At 40.6% G+C, this 16,435-nt stretch overlaps 1 protein-coding gene across 3 annotated transcripts in view; it reads left to right on the forward strand.

Annotated features, from left to right (window-relative positions):
- DYRK1A (dual specificity tyrosine phosphorylation regulated kinase 1A) overlaps positions 1 to 12,436 on the forward strand; it is a 59,484-nt gene extending 47,048 nt beyond the window's left edge. Inside the window, exons 9-13 of one of the 3 annotated variants that reach the window (XM_075263523.1) lie at positions 3 to 143; positions 268 to 574; positions 4,709 to 4,833; positions 5,802 to 6,425; positions 12,093 to 12,436. In XM_075263523.1, coding sequence (XP_075119624.1) covers positions 3 to 143; positions 268 to 574; positions 4,709 to 4,833; positions 5,802 to 6,410 — 1,182 coding nt within the window. In that variant the 3' untranslated portion in view covers positions 6,411 to 6,425; positions 12,093 to 12,436. Of the gene's footprint in view, positions 1 to 2; positions 144 to 267; positions 575 to 4,708; positions 4,834 to 5,801; positions 7,902 to 12,092 lie in introns of those variants that run through there. The other 2 variants (XM_075263522.1, XM_075263521.1) reach the window with 2 other exon arrangements.
- The last annotated feature ends 3,999 nt before the right edge of the window (positions 12,437 to 16,435 follow it).

The raw sequence follows: 16,435 nt of genomic DNA on the forward strand, positions 1-16,435 counted from the left end.
AGGTCGACCAGATGAATAAAATTGTGGAAGTTTTAGGAATACCCACTGCTCACATCCTCGACCAAGCACCAAAAGCCAGAAAGTTCTTTGAGAAGATGCCAGATGGCACTTGGAACTTAAAGAAGACCAAAGACGGAAAAAAGGTAACTAGACTACTAAATGTATACATCTAGTGCTGCCATTGAGACTGCAGATTGTTCTCTGTTAGTTCGTGTAGTCAGAAGACAAAACAATATGTTGAACATTGTCCTTGCTCTTCCTCCATAGGAATACAAACCACCAGGATCTCGGAAGCTTCATAATATTCTTGGAGTGGAAACTGGAGGACCGGGAGGTCGACGTGCAGGGGAATCAGGTCACACTGTAGCGGACTACTTGAAGTTTAAAGACCTCATTTTAAGGATGCTAGATTATGATCCTAAGACACGGATTCAACCATACTATGCTCTGCAACATAGTTTCTTTAAGAAGACTGCTGACGAAGGTACAAACACAAGTAATAGTGTATCTACAAGTCCAGCTATGGAACAGTCCCAATCGTCAGGAACCACCTCAAGCACATCGTCTAGCTCAGGTAAGTGAACTGTGCAGTGACCACTGCAGAATACAAATGAAGCCTCTGTGCTGGGTCAGGCTACGGCCGCATCGGGCAAGTCTGGAAAAAAGCAGCCAAAACCAGATGGGTTTTCACCATGGCTTTCAGCCGCAACTCACATGTGGCTGGCTTTATCAAGACACTTAACTTCTGTGTCAAAGTGGCATGTTAGTGGAAGGGTCATGATTTCATAGGAGTGGGTGTGACCCAAATTGCAACACCGTGCACCAAAAATGCGGTCCTTTTGATGCACTTTTCTGGCATAAACGAAGCCCAACTAATAGGTATAAAGTTAATCCAGACAGTCTAATAATATAACAGATTTGTGAAACCGCATCAGACACCGTGATAAATCTGGCAGCGTTTAGGACAGTGTAGTCTTAGTTTGTAGTCTCTTTTATGTTGTGGGCTTTTTTTCCTGCTGTATCTGGATGACTATACTGATACTGTACATCCCAACTGGTTAGCTGCCATCGATATTGCAACAGCTAACCCTCCGTGAGCATAAAACTTGTGTCTTTGGCTTCCTAAGGCTGAGGCCCCACCTTGCAGAAACGCAGCTTTTATTGTTTCAGATTTTGTTGCGTTTTTTTGAGCCAAAGCCAAGAATGGCTACAAAAGGAATGGGAAATATATAGGAAGTGCTTATACTTCAACGTTCTGATCAATCCACTCCTGGCTTTGGCTCAAGAAAACGCAATAAAATCTGCAACAAAATAATGTGCGTTTCTGCAATGTGGGGCCACAGCCTAAAGGGGATTTTTCCCATCTCTCTAAGTGATACCTTATAGATATATGGCATTACTTTCATAGGGCACTACATTGTGCAGGAACCCTTTCATTTGTTTTTGGTTGCTCTTGGCTGTGCATTCAGGATCAGTAGGGTTCCTGCTGATCTCAAAGCTATAAGATTAGACAATAATATCCTGTCTGTAGCTGAAATGCTTGCGTGCAGTCACATGACCATGCTTTTAGAGTTTATATCCTGCTTGTGTAACTTCCTGTACATGGAAAATCTCCACCTGTCAGTGATGGCACTCATCAAATGTCATGTGCTTCCTGGCTCTTCCATCCCTTTGGTCTTTGGTTGGATTGTGTTTTACACGCTGGGCAGCAGGTTGTGCAGTGGCTCGTGCTGTACAGGACAGCAGAGTAATTACAATACCAATTGACATTGGGTAATAGGACATGTAGGAAGCTATAATTAAAGGCAGTGTTTGTGAGAAGGGAGAGGAATCATGAGAACTGTACACCTTTACATGGTCGTCTTCTCCGCAGTAAGCCCTGGCAGCATTAACACAAAGGTGCTGCACAGAGCTGGTAATATAATGATATAAAGCTGCTTCTGAGTTATGGGGAAATCATTTGTCAAGCTTTCAGATACACGCAAATATAAGAAACTTTTCAGAAAACCGCTTCTTCCCTTATTTATCAGGATCTTACTCTTAACCCATTCTTCCTCAACTCTCTCTTAAAGGGGTACTCCCACGTCGCATACTTACCCGTCTTCGTTCCTCTAAAATCTTCTGTCTTCCGGCTTTGTTTCGTCATTGGTGGGCGGGGTCACATATGCAAAGCTAAGCGGCGAAATGCCACCGGCCCTGCGTGCGCGCTCATACACCAGTCTACCCTTCACAATGCGAATACAGACCCGACACCCTGCGGGTCTGTATTAGCATTGTGAAGGCTAGACTGGTGTATGAGCTTGCACGCAGGGCCGGCGGCATCTCGCCGCTTGGCTTTGCATATGTGACCCCGGAGCGGAATAACAGCATCGCTTCTGCCGCTGCTGTCTTCATGCAGGGCAGAAGCATAGCGATGTGCCTGTGCCGGCGTCTAACAGTCCCCAGCATCCGCCTATTACAGCGGATGCCGGGGAGTTAGACGCCGGCACAGGTGAAGCCAGCAACATCGCTATGCTTCTGCCCTGCATGAAGCCAGCAGCGGCAGAAGCGATGCTGCTATTCCGGGGCGGAGGAGCGGAATAACAGCATCGCTTCTGCCGCTGCTGGCTTCATGCAGGGCAGAAGCATAGCGAAGTTGCTGGCTTCACCTGTCCCCCAAAGGGTAAACTACCCCCCCCCTCTCCAGGCTCGCTCCCGTGCACTTAGCCCCTCCTCCCTCCCCCTGAGAGCAGGCTGACACATCACTTGACTCAGGAGCAGCTAGGTCAGGGCTGTGGCCACAAAAAAATGAATAAAGTGAGATAGTGGCCAAACAAAGCAGTTTTGCTGAAGCAGTGTATTTAGGAAAAGTCTTACATTCACATTAACCCCTTCCCGCCGATGGCATTTTTTGATTTTCGTTTTTGACTCCCCTCCTTCTAAACCCCATAACTTTTTTTATTTCTCCGCTCCCAGAGTCATATGAGGTCTTAATTTTTGCGGGACAATTTTTTCTTCATGATGCCACCATTAATTATTCTATATAATGTACTGGGAAGCAGGAAAAAAATTCAGAATGGGGTGGATTTGAAGAAAAAATGCATTTCTGCGACTTTCTTACGGGCTTTGGTTTTACGGCGTTCACTGTGCAACCAAAATGACATGTCCCCTATATTCTGTGTTTCGGTACGGTTCCAGGGATACCAAATTTATATGGTTTTATTTACATTTTGACCCCTAAAAAAAATTCCAAAATGGTGTTAAAATTTTTTTTTTCTAAAAGTCGCCATATTCCGACGGCCGTAACTTTTTTATACGTGCGTGTACGGGGATGTATAGGGCGTCTTTCTTTGCGGGGCCGGGTGTACTTTTTAGTTCTACCATTTTCGGGAAATGTTATTGCTTTGATCACTTTTTATTCAAATTTTTATCAGAATTAAAACAGTGAAAAAACGGCGGTTTGGCACTTTTGACTATTTTTCCTGCTACGGCGTTTACCGAACAGGAAAAATATTTTTATAGATTTGTAGAGCGGGCGATTTCGGACGCGGGGATACCTAACATGTATATGTTTCACAGTTTTTAACTACTTTTATATTTGTTCTAGGGAAAGGGGGGTGATTTGAACTTTTAATACTTTTTATATTTTTTTATATTTTTTTTTACTTTTTTTTTTTATTTTTTTTTTGCATTTATTAGACCCCCTAGGGGGTGTTGAACCCCAGGGGGTCTGATCACTAATGCAATGCATTACAATGCTAATGCATTGCAATGCATTGCAAAAAAGCATCATCTCTTTTGCAGGCTGTATACACCAGCCTGCAAAAGAGAGAATTTGCAGACCGGCTGGGAGCCTTTAACAAGGCTCCCGGCTGTCACTGCAACATGACGTCGGCCCTGGAGCATGCTCCAGGAGCCAGCAATCCTTGCCAAAATGGCGGCGTCCATGCGCCTCCGGCGCCTTTGACAGCAGCGCCGGAGGGGTTAATGCCTCCGATCGGTCCGGGGACCGATCGGAGGCATGAGAGCCGGTTGTCTACTGCTTAAAGCAGTAGACACCCGGCGGGTATGACGGCCACCCGGCTCCCGGGCGGTCGCCATAGTTACAGACCCGACACGCGCCGTACTATTACGGCGCATGTCGGGAAGGGGTTAACAAGCATTACAGATAGGATCCTTGTGACGGGACAACCCCTTTAAATCTCTCCTGAATCCATTTTGGTCCCCCAAGATGGATTATGTGTGGGGGAGGCAGAAACCTCTGCTCTACCTTGTGCTGTATCCACATTGGTAGGGGTCAGTACTTTTCTATAATGTCTTCCTGAGCGCTGCTGCTTGTGGGTGAGTAATGGAGCAGATTCTCCTCTACCGTCTGTGTGCAGAATATGGGAGACTTCTTACCAGCTGGTCTCCATCCCACCAGCTCATAATAAAGATCGTGCCTGTAGAGGTAAAAATGCAGAATACAGAGATATCCCGGTGTTTCTAATCCTGCACACCCATTTCCATCTTTTAACATCTTCCTGGGCTATAGGTGGGTTTTTGTGCCGTGAGGTTCAGTCCCATCAGGTTTTTGCTTATTGAAAGGCCGCCTAGTCTGCTCCACTCCTCCAGCATAGATACAGATGTGAAGAATTGTCTACCCTTACTTACATCTTTCTTTTTAGAAGCTTTCGCGGGTTTCTTACTTGACTTCAGCTTGATCCACAATATTTCTTGCGTTTACTAGGTGGCTCTTCTGGGACAAGTAACAGTGGAAGAGCGAGGTCTGATCCGACTCATCAGCACAGACATAGCGGAGGGCATTTTACTGCTGCTGTACAAGCTATGGATTGTGAGACACACAGTCCTCAGGTAAGTGCGCGGCATATGCCAAACATTGTATAGTGGCCGTGCTTGGTATTGCAGCTCAGGCCATTCAATTGAATAGAACTGAGCTGTGATCAAGCCATGTGACTAATTCACGTGGTCATGTCACTGGAGTTAGAAGCGGTGCTTAGGCTGTTGGATCCCTGCAAGTCTTCAAGTGATGACCGTTCCTAAGATGGGGTCATCAATTGCTAATGCCCAGAAAAAAACATTTGCCCCTGAATAACTTCATTCAACTATAAAGGAGTTATGGAAGGAGCCAAAAATTCTGCAAAAATCTTACACGATGTCGTTAGGATTACAGATTGTGGATCTCTCCATTTCTCTTCTTACTGCTAGTAGTGTGGGCATGGCGAGTAAGGAAACAAGGACTGTGTAGCGTCACTCTATTTGGGCACTAGATGGTGGTATAGCCTTTCTCTATCCCCAGAGGGCAGTATTGTACCTGACACTCGGGGGTCACACTGGGATGAATGTGAACAGACATATCCGAGAACAATAGCCAAACATGGGTGGCTATCACTGCTATGGGCAGGTAGTGCAGAATTGTTCCGCTAGTAGTAGCATTCCTGTACCTGGTTTGTCGATGGGTTATCAATATCTTACCTGGAAGGGGTTGATTGGCTTTGACTGATGGATCACCAAACTGATCTGGCCAGGAGAAGCGCAAAATATTCAAGTAGTTGGAGCAGAGCTCCAGACCATGTCCTTTGTATATTGGTGGCACCAGGGTACTGCAGCTCTTTGTCCTATTAGTAGTGCAGTTTCTTCCAGCATCAGGTGGGTTCCAGCTGCCCGGACCCCCCATGGGTTCACATACCAATGACCAGTCCTGCAGAAGCTGAAAGTATAAGACCCATTCCTCATCTGTCCACCATACTGAAATGTACATATAACACTTAGATATAATTCCAGCCTGACCACTTTCTTCTTCTTTTTTTTTTTTTTTCCAGGTTCGACAACCGTTTCCTCCACCGGTGGGTTGGACTGTCACTGAAGCCCCCACACAAGTTACCATTGAAACCCACCCAGTCCAAGAAACCACATTTCATGTCCCCCCTTCACAGCAAAATGTACCACATCATCATGGGAATAGTCACCACCATCATCATCACCACCACCACCATGGACAGCAATCATTGGGTAGCCGGACGAGGTCCAGGATCTACAACTCTCCTTCAAATAGCTCCTCCACCCAAGATTCTATGGAAGTTGGGCACAGCCACCACTCCATGACATCTTTGTCTTCCTCAACTACTTCTTCCTCAACATCTTCCTCGTCTACTGGCAACCAAGGCAATCAGGCCTACCAAAATCGCCCCATGGCTGCTAATACCTTGGACTTTGGACAGAATGGAACTATGGATGTTAATTTAACAGTCTATTCAAATCCTCGCCAAGAGACTGGCATTACCGGCCATCCGACGTACCAATATTCTGCAAATACAGGCCCCGCCCACTATGTAACTGAGGGACATCTGACAATGAGGCAAGGGATCGATAGAGAAGAGTCTCCCATGACAGGAGTTTGTGTTCAGCAAAGTCCTGTGGCTAGCTCGTGACTAAATTCAATTTAGGTTTGTTTCTTGTGTGTATTTTTCTTTTTTTTTACTTTTTAAGACGTGGTGGTTTTTTTGTTTTTTTTTGTTTGTTTGTTTTTGCGTTTTGTTTGTTTTTTTTTTTTTTCAAAAAAAAAAAAAAAAAAAAGAAAAAAAAAAAACAAAGTGCAAAAGCTGCTTTAATCAGAAGGAGATAAACACACTTAACCGCTACAACAGGGAAAAGCTGACTATTTTTGTAAACTTGAAACGATTGCAAAGGGACAATGAAGTTGAAACTATTTTTATTTTTTTAGAGCTGTGTCCAAATCCACCTTATTGGAAAGCTCCGGAGGTTACCGCCTCTTACTTTTTGCTCCCCACCCACAACCCGATACCCCCTTTACTCCTCCCCACCCCATGTACACTCTTATTGCAATTATTTTATAAAAATTATATATGTATTTGTACATACATATATATTTGTATATTTTAACCATAGTAAGTTATACTGAACATAGTCAGATGCCAACATGATTTAAAAAAAGAAAAAAAAGCAACATTATATATTAAAAAAAATATATCTATATATATATATATATATAAATGAACCCCCCTCTCCTCCTTTCTTTACAAGTCCTTTTTTGGGGCTTGACATGTCCAACAAAAGATGGTCACAGACAGATGCAGTACCGTAAGGAAGGACCTTCGTCAAAATCCATAGGTTTCCACGTACAAAAAAAGAAAAAAAAAAAAAAAAAAAAAAAGGGACGGTCAAAATAAAATAAAAAAATTGTCGCACCAACAAAGTCAACGTGCAAAGTGGCGGTCATCAGCGTCTCCCAGCACCGAGCTGGGAAACAAAAAGCAGCCATTTATTGGGATCTACGTGGGTCAGCTTATGAAAAATAAAACGGGGAAAAAAAAATTATGAACCTGTCTCTTTTTTTTTTTTTTTTTTTAATAATTTTTTTTAAAGGTGCACTGAAAAGCAATCAGTCGGTCGGTTGTGGCCAGTCCTGGGGAGGTCTAAGTGTTTGGGATAACCTTTGGCCTTATGGAATCGGACTCTAAGTTATAAGAGCCTGCCGCTTCAGATGCAATCTCTTTCAGACATGTATTTTTTTTTTTTTTTTTTTTTTTTTTTCTGCAGTCCTTAATGCTGAAAACACAGAATGGGGTAATTCAAGAGGCCTTTCTTTTAAAATAAATAAGAATAAAAAATAGACTTTTGTGACCCACTAATCGAAGAGGGTTTTTATTTCCAATTTTTTCTCTCCCCTCCCCAGGTCACTTTGCTTGCGTCATAAAGCTGACTTATGGTTGAAGGTTACGGAAAATAGTGATTTGCGTTTGGGAATGGCTACACGTGTCCTTTTCCTGCTTTATTTTCCTATCCTCAGTTTTATTTTATTTTTTTTCCTTTTTTTTTTTAATTTTTTTTCTTTTTTTTTTTTTCTTTCAAAGCACGTAGTATCTCCACCATTACTTCTGCACAAAGATGTCTTCTGTTCATCTTGGAACGTTTTTAAGAAAAAAAAAAATGACAAAAAAAGAAATGCAGAATTTTATGTGACTGCTTATTTTTTGCCTCACAATTATGCTGTGAATTTTACAAAAAAAAAAAATTATTTTAATTTTTTTTTTTTTGATAATTTATTGTACCAAAGCTGTTTTTATAGCACATAGATGTCTGTAACCAATAATGTAGCAGTATCGCACTTTGACACAAGGTGTACATTACAACCTTTTTTTTAACCCTTCAGTTGACAATTATGGCTGTATTATAGCTTCAACAAAACTGGAACTGTTGTAAAAAAAAAAAAACAATTAGCAAAATTTTTGCAGTAATTTCTGTACCGAACATTGAATGAACCTTGTCTTTAGTGTTTTCACGTCATTCGAGAATATATTCAGGCTGTCCGAGGTATAAAGCGATATTCATGAGTATTAAAAGTTTTCTATCATTTTTTTAAAGGTTTTAAGGGAATTGTCTGGCTTCCAATTTTTTTTATTAAAAACAAATATATTAAAGAATGTGAAATTTAGGGTTCGAGTATAAACTTCATTTAATTGAATTTAGCCCCTGTAATGTTCATGTAAACTTTTTAAAAATTTTAATTATGTATTTTACATTGTATATTTTTTTTTATTTTTTAGCTCCATTTGCATCTCATATAACCGTAAGGATTGGGCCATTCAATACTATATGTAGGGGTGTCCTGCTCGTTCTACCATAATGGGTCATGTTTTGTGGGCCTATAACCAGGGTTTGAGGTTATATTCTGTCTTTGTGGCTACTTCGAAGGCCGTGGTACCTTGTAATCTTACTGTCCCTCCTTTTGGGATATTGCACAAGCCTTACCAGTTGTTGTTCTCAAAGTTACTATGGTGAATATATAAATTTAGGCCACTACAATTGGCCTAGATGCCCCAAATCGATCATGCCGCTTGGTAAATTGGGCACCTCTGTAGACACTTCTGTCTTATTTTATACCACCTCTTGGTTGACTTGTTAAAGGCCCGGTTCACATCTGCATTCGGGTTTCTGTTCAGGAAGTCCGCTTGGGAACCCCCTGAACGGAAACCTGTCCGCATAAAAAAAGCGGTTACCTTCAGGAAACCTGCAGACCCCATAGGCTATGAATGGGGGACCTTGTAATTTCTGCACGAAAAATGCTTAGAGAAGAGAGAGGGGAAGGGAATGGCCTGAACGTAAATGTGAACTGGGCTTTAGACACATTTTTTGCACTAAAATTTTGCAATTTGGCACATTTTAAGCCACATCCCTTTTAAAAATAAACCCCCACCCCATAAAGCCATGGCCTTTGCCAAAAAGTGGCTGCAGTATCAAAATTCTAGTCTAGTTTTATTAATCAATCTGCCCCAAAATGTAGAGTTTATATTCAAACACTTTTTGATTCAATATTTTTTTTCCAAGCAGAATTTCTTTATGGGTATGTTCACAATTTTTTAATTTTTTTTTTTTTCTGGTAAATTATTTTTACTATATATAATAAGTAAAAATTGTGAAATCCTGTAAGGCCAGCATATTTGACAAGTGTGTATCTGAAAGGGTGATTTCATGTGAATTTTGCTCCAATTTTTAATTTTTTTTATTTTTTTTTAAATTTGTAATGTAGAAAAAAAATGTATAAATATATGTATGTATATTTAGACATTTTTACACATATATTCTTAAAATTCCAGCTCCTGTGAAGTGAAGGTAACCATGGAGCGGTTTCTAAGTTTTTGGGGTGTTTTTTTTTTTTTTTTTTCTTTTTCTTTTTAACCATCATGATGTAATGATTTGTTGAATTTTCTTTTAACCAGTTCCCATATTGCTTGTTTTTAATGTTTGTTCATAGGCCACTGTTTAGAAAAAAAATCTATCTTGAAACAGAGGGAATCAGACGTATATGGTATAAAACTTACAGCTATTTTGTGATAAAAAAAAAAATTCCAGGCTTACTATAAATGAGTGTGTTATGGGAGGCAGACTTTTGTGTATATTAAAGTCTGTTCTCCCATAACATGAGGGCGCTGTAGCCCCTGGGAGTGATCTCAACAACTTTTTAGATCTTTTGGCACCAGTTATTCAAATGTTTGACCTCTTAAATCGGCCAATGATCATTTTAGATTTTTGGCTGATAATGTAATACAGTACAATTTCCATAGGGACCTCCAATTTTTGCTTGTTTAGTGTGATAAATTTTTTAAAAAAAAATATTTAAAATTTTTTTTAATTCTAATTTTCTCTTTTTTTCCCCTCTCTATGGTCTCTAAAAGATCTAAAAAGTTGTTGCTCTGGATCCATACAGGTGATGGCCGCTAGTGTTCCCTCTTCATAGGAGAACAGACTTTTAGATATAAGAAGTCTGTACCCTATGACAACTCTTATGTTCGCCCTATTAGAGTCCAAACAGCAAAAAAAAAAATTAAAATGGAAACCCACCCGCTCTGACACCATGGTACAGTCCAGTTTTGTCTGCTTTTCTACACAGTTTGGTTACAGGACGTCTGTGCATTGTAAAGAAACAGCATGGGAAAAATAAAAATTAAAAAAGAAAAAAAAAAAAAAAAAAAGGTACCTATACCTGTGTTCAGATTGTACGATCTAGTCCGGACTTGCTGTGTATATTGTAACGTTAAAATGACAAAAAGAAACGCCCTTTGTATTATAGTCATGCAGTCTTATGTATGATAAACAGTTGAATAATTTCTGCTCAGACTCTTTACTTTTTGCTTTTTTTTTTTTTTTTTTTTTTTTTTATTATTTATGGAAAAAAAATAGAATTTGAAATTTGCAGTTTTCTATGCAGTTCATTCTTTTTTCTGCAAGATTTTGTAGACTGTATCTGTAGTGAAGCTATCTTACAAAATGTCAAAGGGGCATGATTTTTTAAAATTTTGTTTGTTTTTTTCCGAATGATGTACAGTTATTTTTTTTTTTTTTTTCCACTAATGGTGACATTCACTACACACAAAAAAAATTTTTTTTTTTTGGTTGTCTTGTTTACCTACATTTTAAGAGATGTGCTCTGTCGGTTAGATGAACTCACAAATGCCTTTAACTTCAGTTGCTCAGTGAAGGCCTTGCTAGGTTTCGATGGTTTGGAGTTGGAACGGTCCGATCTTGGGTATATAGAGAGGAGGGGATGGGGGGGAGGGAGGGCGTTGCGCTGGCTCAGTTTGCCTTTTTTTTGCCTTACCGAAAGTCGACTTTTAGCATCGGTTTCACAAAAAGTAGACGATTAGCGACATGATGTGCCCTTTTTTTTTGTTTGATGGGAAGAAAAAAAAAATCAGAAATATATTTATACAAAGTAACAATATATACAGCGTATATTTTGCTCATCGGAAATGAGATCTCTAAAATAAAAAAATATATTTCTTAGTTCACATATATATAAATATATATATATATATATAAATATATATTGAATGCCAAAGCCAGCTTTACTTCAATGTTACTGTATCAACCGATTCTTTGCTATCGTTAAAAAAAAAAAAAAAAAAAACTCACTCTGAGCACTTGGATGTGTCGAGGACACAATTCTTCTTTTTCGGGCATGTTAGGAACACTCATTACAAGAACCTGCTGTTTATAGTTTTCTCATAGAATCTGACCATAGCAAAGCTGAATAATATCGTATTTTGTAAGAAAGGGGGGGAAGGGAGGGGGTCGTTTTTCCCTGCTGGAAAAAAAAAAATTCCAAAAAAAAGTGTTCTAGATTTTAGTAGTCTGCTGCATCGAAGTTCAGTACTTTTTTGCAGGTGTCCAAATTGAAAGGTTTTTTATTTTATTTTTGTTTTTTTGGTGTCTTTAAAAAAGAAAAATGAAAAAAATATATCAAGTTACTACTTTGTAATCCTTGGAATGGAATTGAGTGGCAATTAGTTTGCCTCTGAAAGTGGCATATTTTTGTATTCTTTACTGTAGATTTAAGGATTACGTTCACCACAAAATGTATTTTGTCATACTCCCTTTTAATCTGTATATAAACGCAGCTTAATAAATAAGTGTACAGTTTATCCCTCAACTGTGTTTTCTTCACTACTCCTTGACCTCGTAGTCGAGTCTCTAAAACATCCGTGACCTGGAAAGCAGAATGATGTCATTTTAGTGTGACAAGATCCCCCAAGTGTGTAAGCGTGAAAATGAAAAGAGAGGTTTTTGAAGAATTTTTTTGTTTCTGTTTTTAGGACAAGTAAAATGATATCACGCTGCCTTCCACCTGAAGCTGTGGTTCAAGCAGCCTGAGGAAGAGATGGCAGTGAGCAAAACACACAAAAACACTGTTCGTTGGCACCGGCACAGTGCCGCATTCAGATGGCTGGAATAAAATTAAAGCATGGCGCACAAAATGGCTGCCTCTACTGCATGTCCAAAAGGTGGTATGTTAAGCACTCAGAAATGGGGGAGTGTCTGGACACATGATGCCAACTCGCCAGCATCCCAGTTGTATCCATCCACTTTTGAACCCTTTTTATCATGTGATCTCTAGTCTGACTACCAGTCCAGTCTCTATTGTGTGTCTGACCCCCTCTGAGCTACAGGGTGACATCATTGCCCATCAGTTCTACCCTGGTGACTGTTAAACGCCTCCTCACCAGGCCCAACCCTCCTTGTTCCTCCTTATACCCCTCCAGTACTGCTGAAGCGATCATTCTGGGAACAGAACAGCAGTAAAGTAATGAGTCCATAAAATAACCACAGTTATAAAATGACCCCATGACTCACGTTGCTTGTCTATGCTGTGTGTGCTTTGTGCAGAATCTCCAGTGTATTTCTATAACCTGATGCTTCATACTGCTCTCCTCTGCCTCCTGCTTTTAAGAGCTGACAGGGAGAAAGCTATCCGCAGGAGGCAGAGGAAATGGATGAAGCAGCATCACTTCGGATACATTGAGACTAAACGGTGTTAATTGGGGGACATCAGTTCGGTCACTCATCTATGGCTGCCTGTGATGGAAATCTGCCTGCCCTGCAGCCAATGACTACATGGGGGCATAATAACAGTGGAGGAAGGAAAGATGATAGACAAGTGGTACTCAAAACAGGTACACCGTATACAAGAAACCTACAGTAGCCATAAGTAATACCCTATACTGCACTATATTAGTCAAAAATTGATGGAGTACTTCTTTAAATTGGACCTCCAAATGTCAAATGACTTCATTGATGAATAGTGCAGGTGAATATAAGAAAATTAGCAAAATATCTTATTAAAGAAATTTCCTTCTCCACTTATTATGCAGGCGCCCCCTCCTTATCTCCACTCAGACTTTTTATCTACCTTGAATCAGTCTCCCTACTCTTACATACAGAAGTCTATGGAGCGGAAAGGGAGGAGTCTGTTACTAACTGATTTATTGGTTCATTCTGTACAGTGGAAAGTCTAATCTTGAAAGGGCAGCGTCAAGATGTATCACTTTGTGTAGCAGTGCTTAGCAGCTGCAATTTTGTCTTTTTGGCTGCCAATTTCTTCCCTTTTGCTGTCCATAGACTTCTATGTAAAACTAACTCAACCTAATAAGTGGAGAAGGAAACAGATTTCTTTAATCAGATATATTACAAACTTTCTCATATTCACCTGCACTATTCATTTGTTCTATCATTGAAGGGCCACTTTAAAGGGATCCTATCATTAAAATATTTTGGGTTTTTTTTCTGACTAACACGTAGGAATAGCCTTAAGAAAGACTATTCTTCTCCTATCTTTAGATGTCTTCTCTGCACCGCCGTTCGGTAGAAATCTCGGTTTTCTTCGGAATGCAAATGAGTTCTCTTGCAGCACTGGGGGTGGTCCCAATGCAGCGAGAGAACTCTCCAGCACCGCCTCCATCTTCTTCTGGAACGGCCTCTCCCAACGTCGTCTTCCGACGCTGTAGTCAAACTTCTACGCATGCGCAGTTAGCTCTGCCTTCAGGCCTTGGGCAGAGCCGATTGCATATGCGCGGGGCCATTCTTGTGGCCGCTTACACCAGGCAGGCATGTGAAGTCGGCTCTTTCCGAGGTCCGACTGCGCATGCCTAAAAGTTTGAAGCCATTGCAGGAAGAAGACGATGGAGGCGGTGCTGGAGAGTTCTCTTGCAGCATTGGGGACTCCCCCAGTTCTGTTTCAGTGCTGGGGCCCGCCCCCAGTGCTGCGCGAGAACTCATTTGCATACTGAAGACACCGGTATTTCTACCGAATGGCGGTGCGGAGAAGACATCTAAAGGTAGAAGAATAGCCTTTCTTAACTTAGACTTTCTGTCCCTATTATACCTGTATGGGAAATGGCAGACTTTCTGTAGGGATAATTGACATGCTGTGATTTACAAAAACACAATGGTTTTTCTAAATGCAACATTTCCACTATGGATATTTTTCTGCAATATGTGGATGATATTAACCAGAATCCCATCCACTTTGCAGGGACTGGGGCCCTGGTCTTAAAGGGAATTCTTTTCAGGTAGCATGTGATAGAACTCAATGGATTTCCCGATATCATCCTATGCATTAGCATCGAAGTATGCTGAGTTAGGGATATTCCTTGGGGGTCTAAAAATAAAAGTAAAAAGTTTAAAAAAACGAATAAAAGTTCTAATCACCTCCCCTTTTCCCTAAATGAACCCAAACTACAGACTTCTAAAAATATTTTTCCCATAGAGTAGCATATAAAAAATTTTAAAAATCGAGATGAACTGTCTTTTTTTTTTTTCACAGTTTCATCAGCCAAGAAAATTGAATAAGAAGTGTCCAAAACAGCAGACATTCCCCACATTGGTATAAATAGAAAGTACAACTGTCCCTACAAAAAAAAAAAAAGACCCCTGACCCCATATAAGTTACAGGTGTCAGAATCTGGAAACTCCAAGAATTATTTTTTTTTAATAAAATTTTGACTTTTTAACATAACCAGAACGTGATAAATTTGATATCATCATGCCAACTTGCAGAATACAGCTGGCCTCATTTTGGGTGCACAATGAACACCATAAAAGAAAAACTTATAAGAACGTGGCGCCAACAAAGTTTTTCTCTTATTCTACCCTGTTCTGAATTTTCTAGCTTCCCAGTACATGGTATGAAATATTAAAGGCTACCATTACCAAGTACAATTTATTTATTTTTTTTAAGGTAGATTGTGAGCCCCACATAGAGCTCACAATGTACATTTCTCCCTATCAGTATGTCTTTTTGGAATATGGGATGGAAATCCATGCAAACACGGGGAGAACATACAAACTCCTTGCGGATGGTTTTTTGCCCTTGGTGGGATTTGAACACCAGGACTCCAGCGCTGCAAGGCTGCAGTACTAACCACTGAGCCACCGTGTGGCCCCATTACCAAGTACAATTTGTCCCACAAAAATGAAGTCCTCCTATGACTCTGTGAATGGGAACATAAGGGCCCCTTCACATGGCGTAAGCACGCCGCTCATTTAGACCCGTACACGCGAACGCTTCAAAACACATCCCATTCACTTCAATGGGAGCGCGCGTAAAGCCGGCTTTACGCGCGCTTCCATTGACGTGAATGGGATGTGTTTTGAAGCGCTCGTGTGTACGGGTCTAAATGAGCGGCGCGCTTACGCCGTGTGAAGGGGCCCTAAGACCGATGGCTGTTGTAAGTTGGATACTTTAAACTCAAAAATAAAAAAAATTGCAGCAGGAAGGGGTTAACCAAGACTATTTCCAATGTTGCTTATTTTTTATGTTTTCATGCATTCAAGCAAAGGAAAAAGTTTGCAAAACTGCACATGCCCTTTAAGTAACCTCTGGTGCGGCGCCAGCAACGATGTCGGAGTGACACGAGACGGAGTTTACTGCTTTTGGATGGAAACCTCAGGTTAAATATTACCTGGTTGGGTTGTAATTTTGTGCATAAAGTTCTATTTTTAGAAGAGAAATGTAAATTGATCCCTACTTATTGTGCTGCTATTTTGGGAACACAAAAGGTATCTTGGTTCCCGCGCCTTCCATATGTAGAGGACTCGGTAATTACAGCTTACACAGCCAATGTCAGGCTCGGAGTTGCTAGGAGAACAGGTCTGTGCTGGCCTTTGTGCAAGCGTTCCCATTTACTGCTAAGTGCCGGGTAATTACAGCCCCCGGCAATAATATCTGCACTATTGCTGGAATATCTGTCATGGGGACAAGATTAATTACCATATAGCAGCCTCCGCTTTCACACATTCACACTTCCAAGAAAGGTTTTACCTGCTTGTTAACATGTTGTACTTATGTGAAAATGGCTGACAGAGTTAGTGATGGGAGGTCAGTCAGGCTTCATTTCGGGACTGTTGCGTGAGATTAGGAAAAAGGTTCTGTGTTTCATTTTGTTTTTCTCTCTAGAAACAGCGCCACTCTTCTATATAGGCCATGTCCGGTACTGCAGTTTAGGCTTATTCACTTAAATGCTGGAATACCATAAACAGTCCATTGACTAAAGTGGCCCTTTTACTGGAGAAAAAGAAGACATTTGCTATATACTAATGCATAATACTAAGCATGATATCTTAAAGGGGACCTTTTACCACCTCTACCAACTTCAACTTT

Source organism: Leptodactylus fuscus, chromosome 2 (assembly GCF_031893055.1).
Source record: "Leptodactylus fuscus isolate aLepFus1 chromosome 2, aLepFus1.hap2, whole genome shotgun sequence".
Taxonomy (NCBI): domain Eukaryota; kingdom Metazoa; phylum Chordata; class Amphibia; order Anura; family Leptodactylidae; genus Leptodactylus; species Leptodactylus fuscus.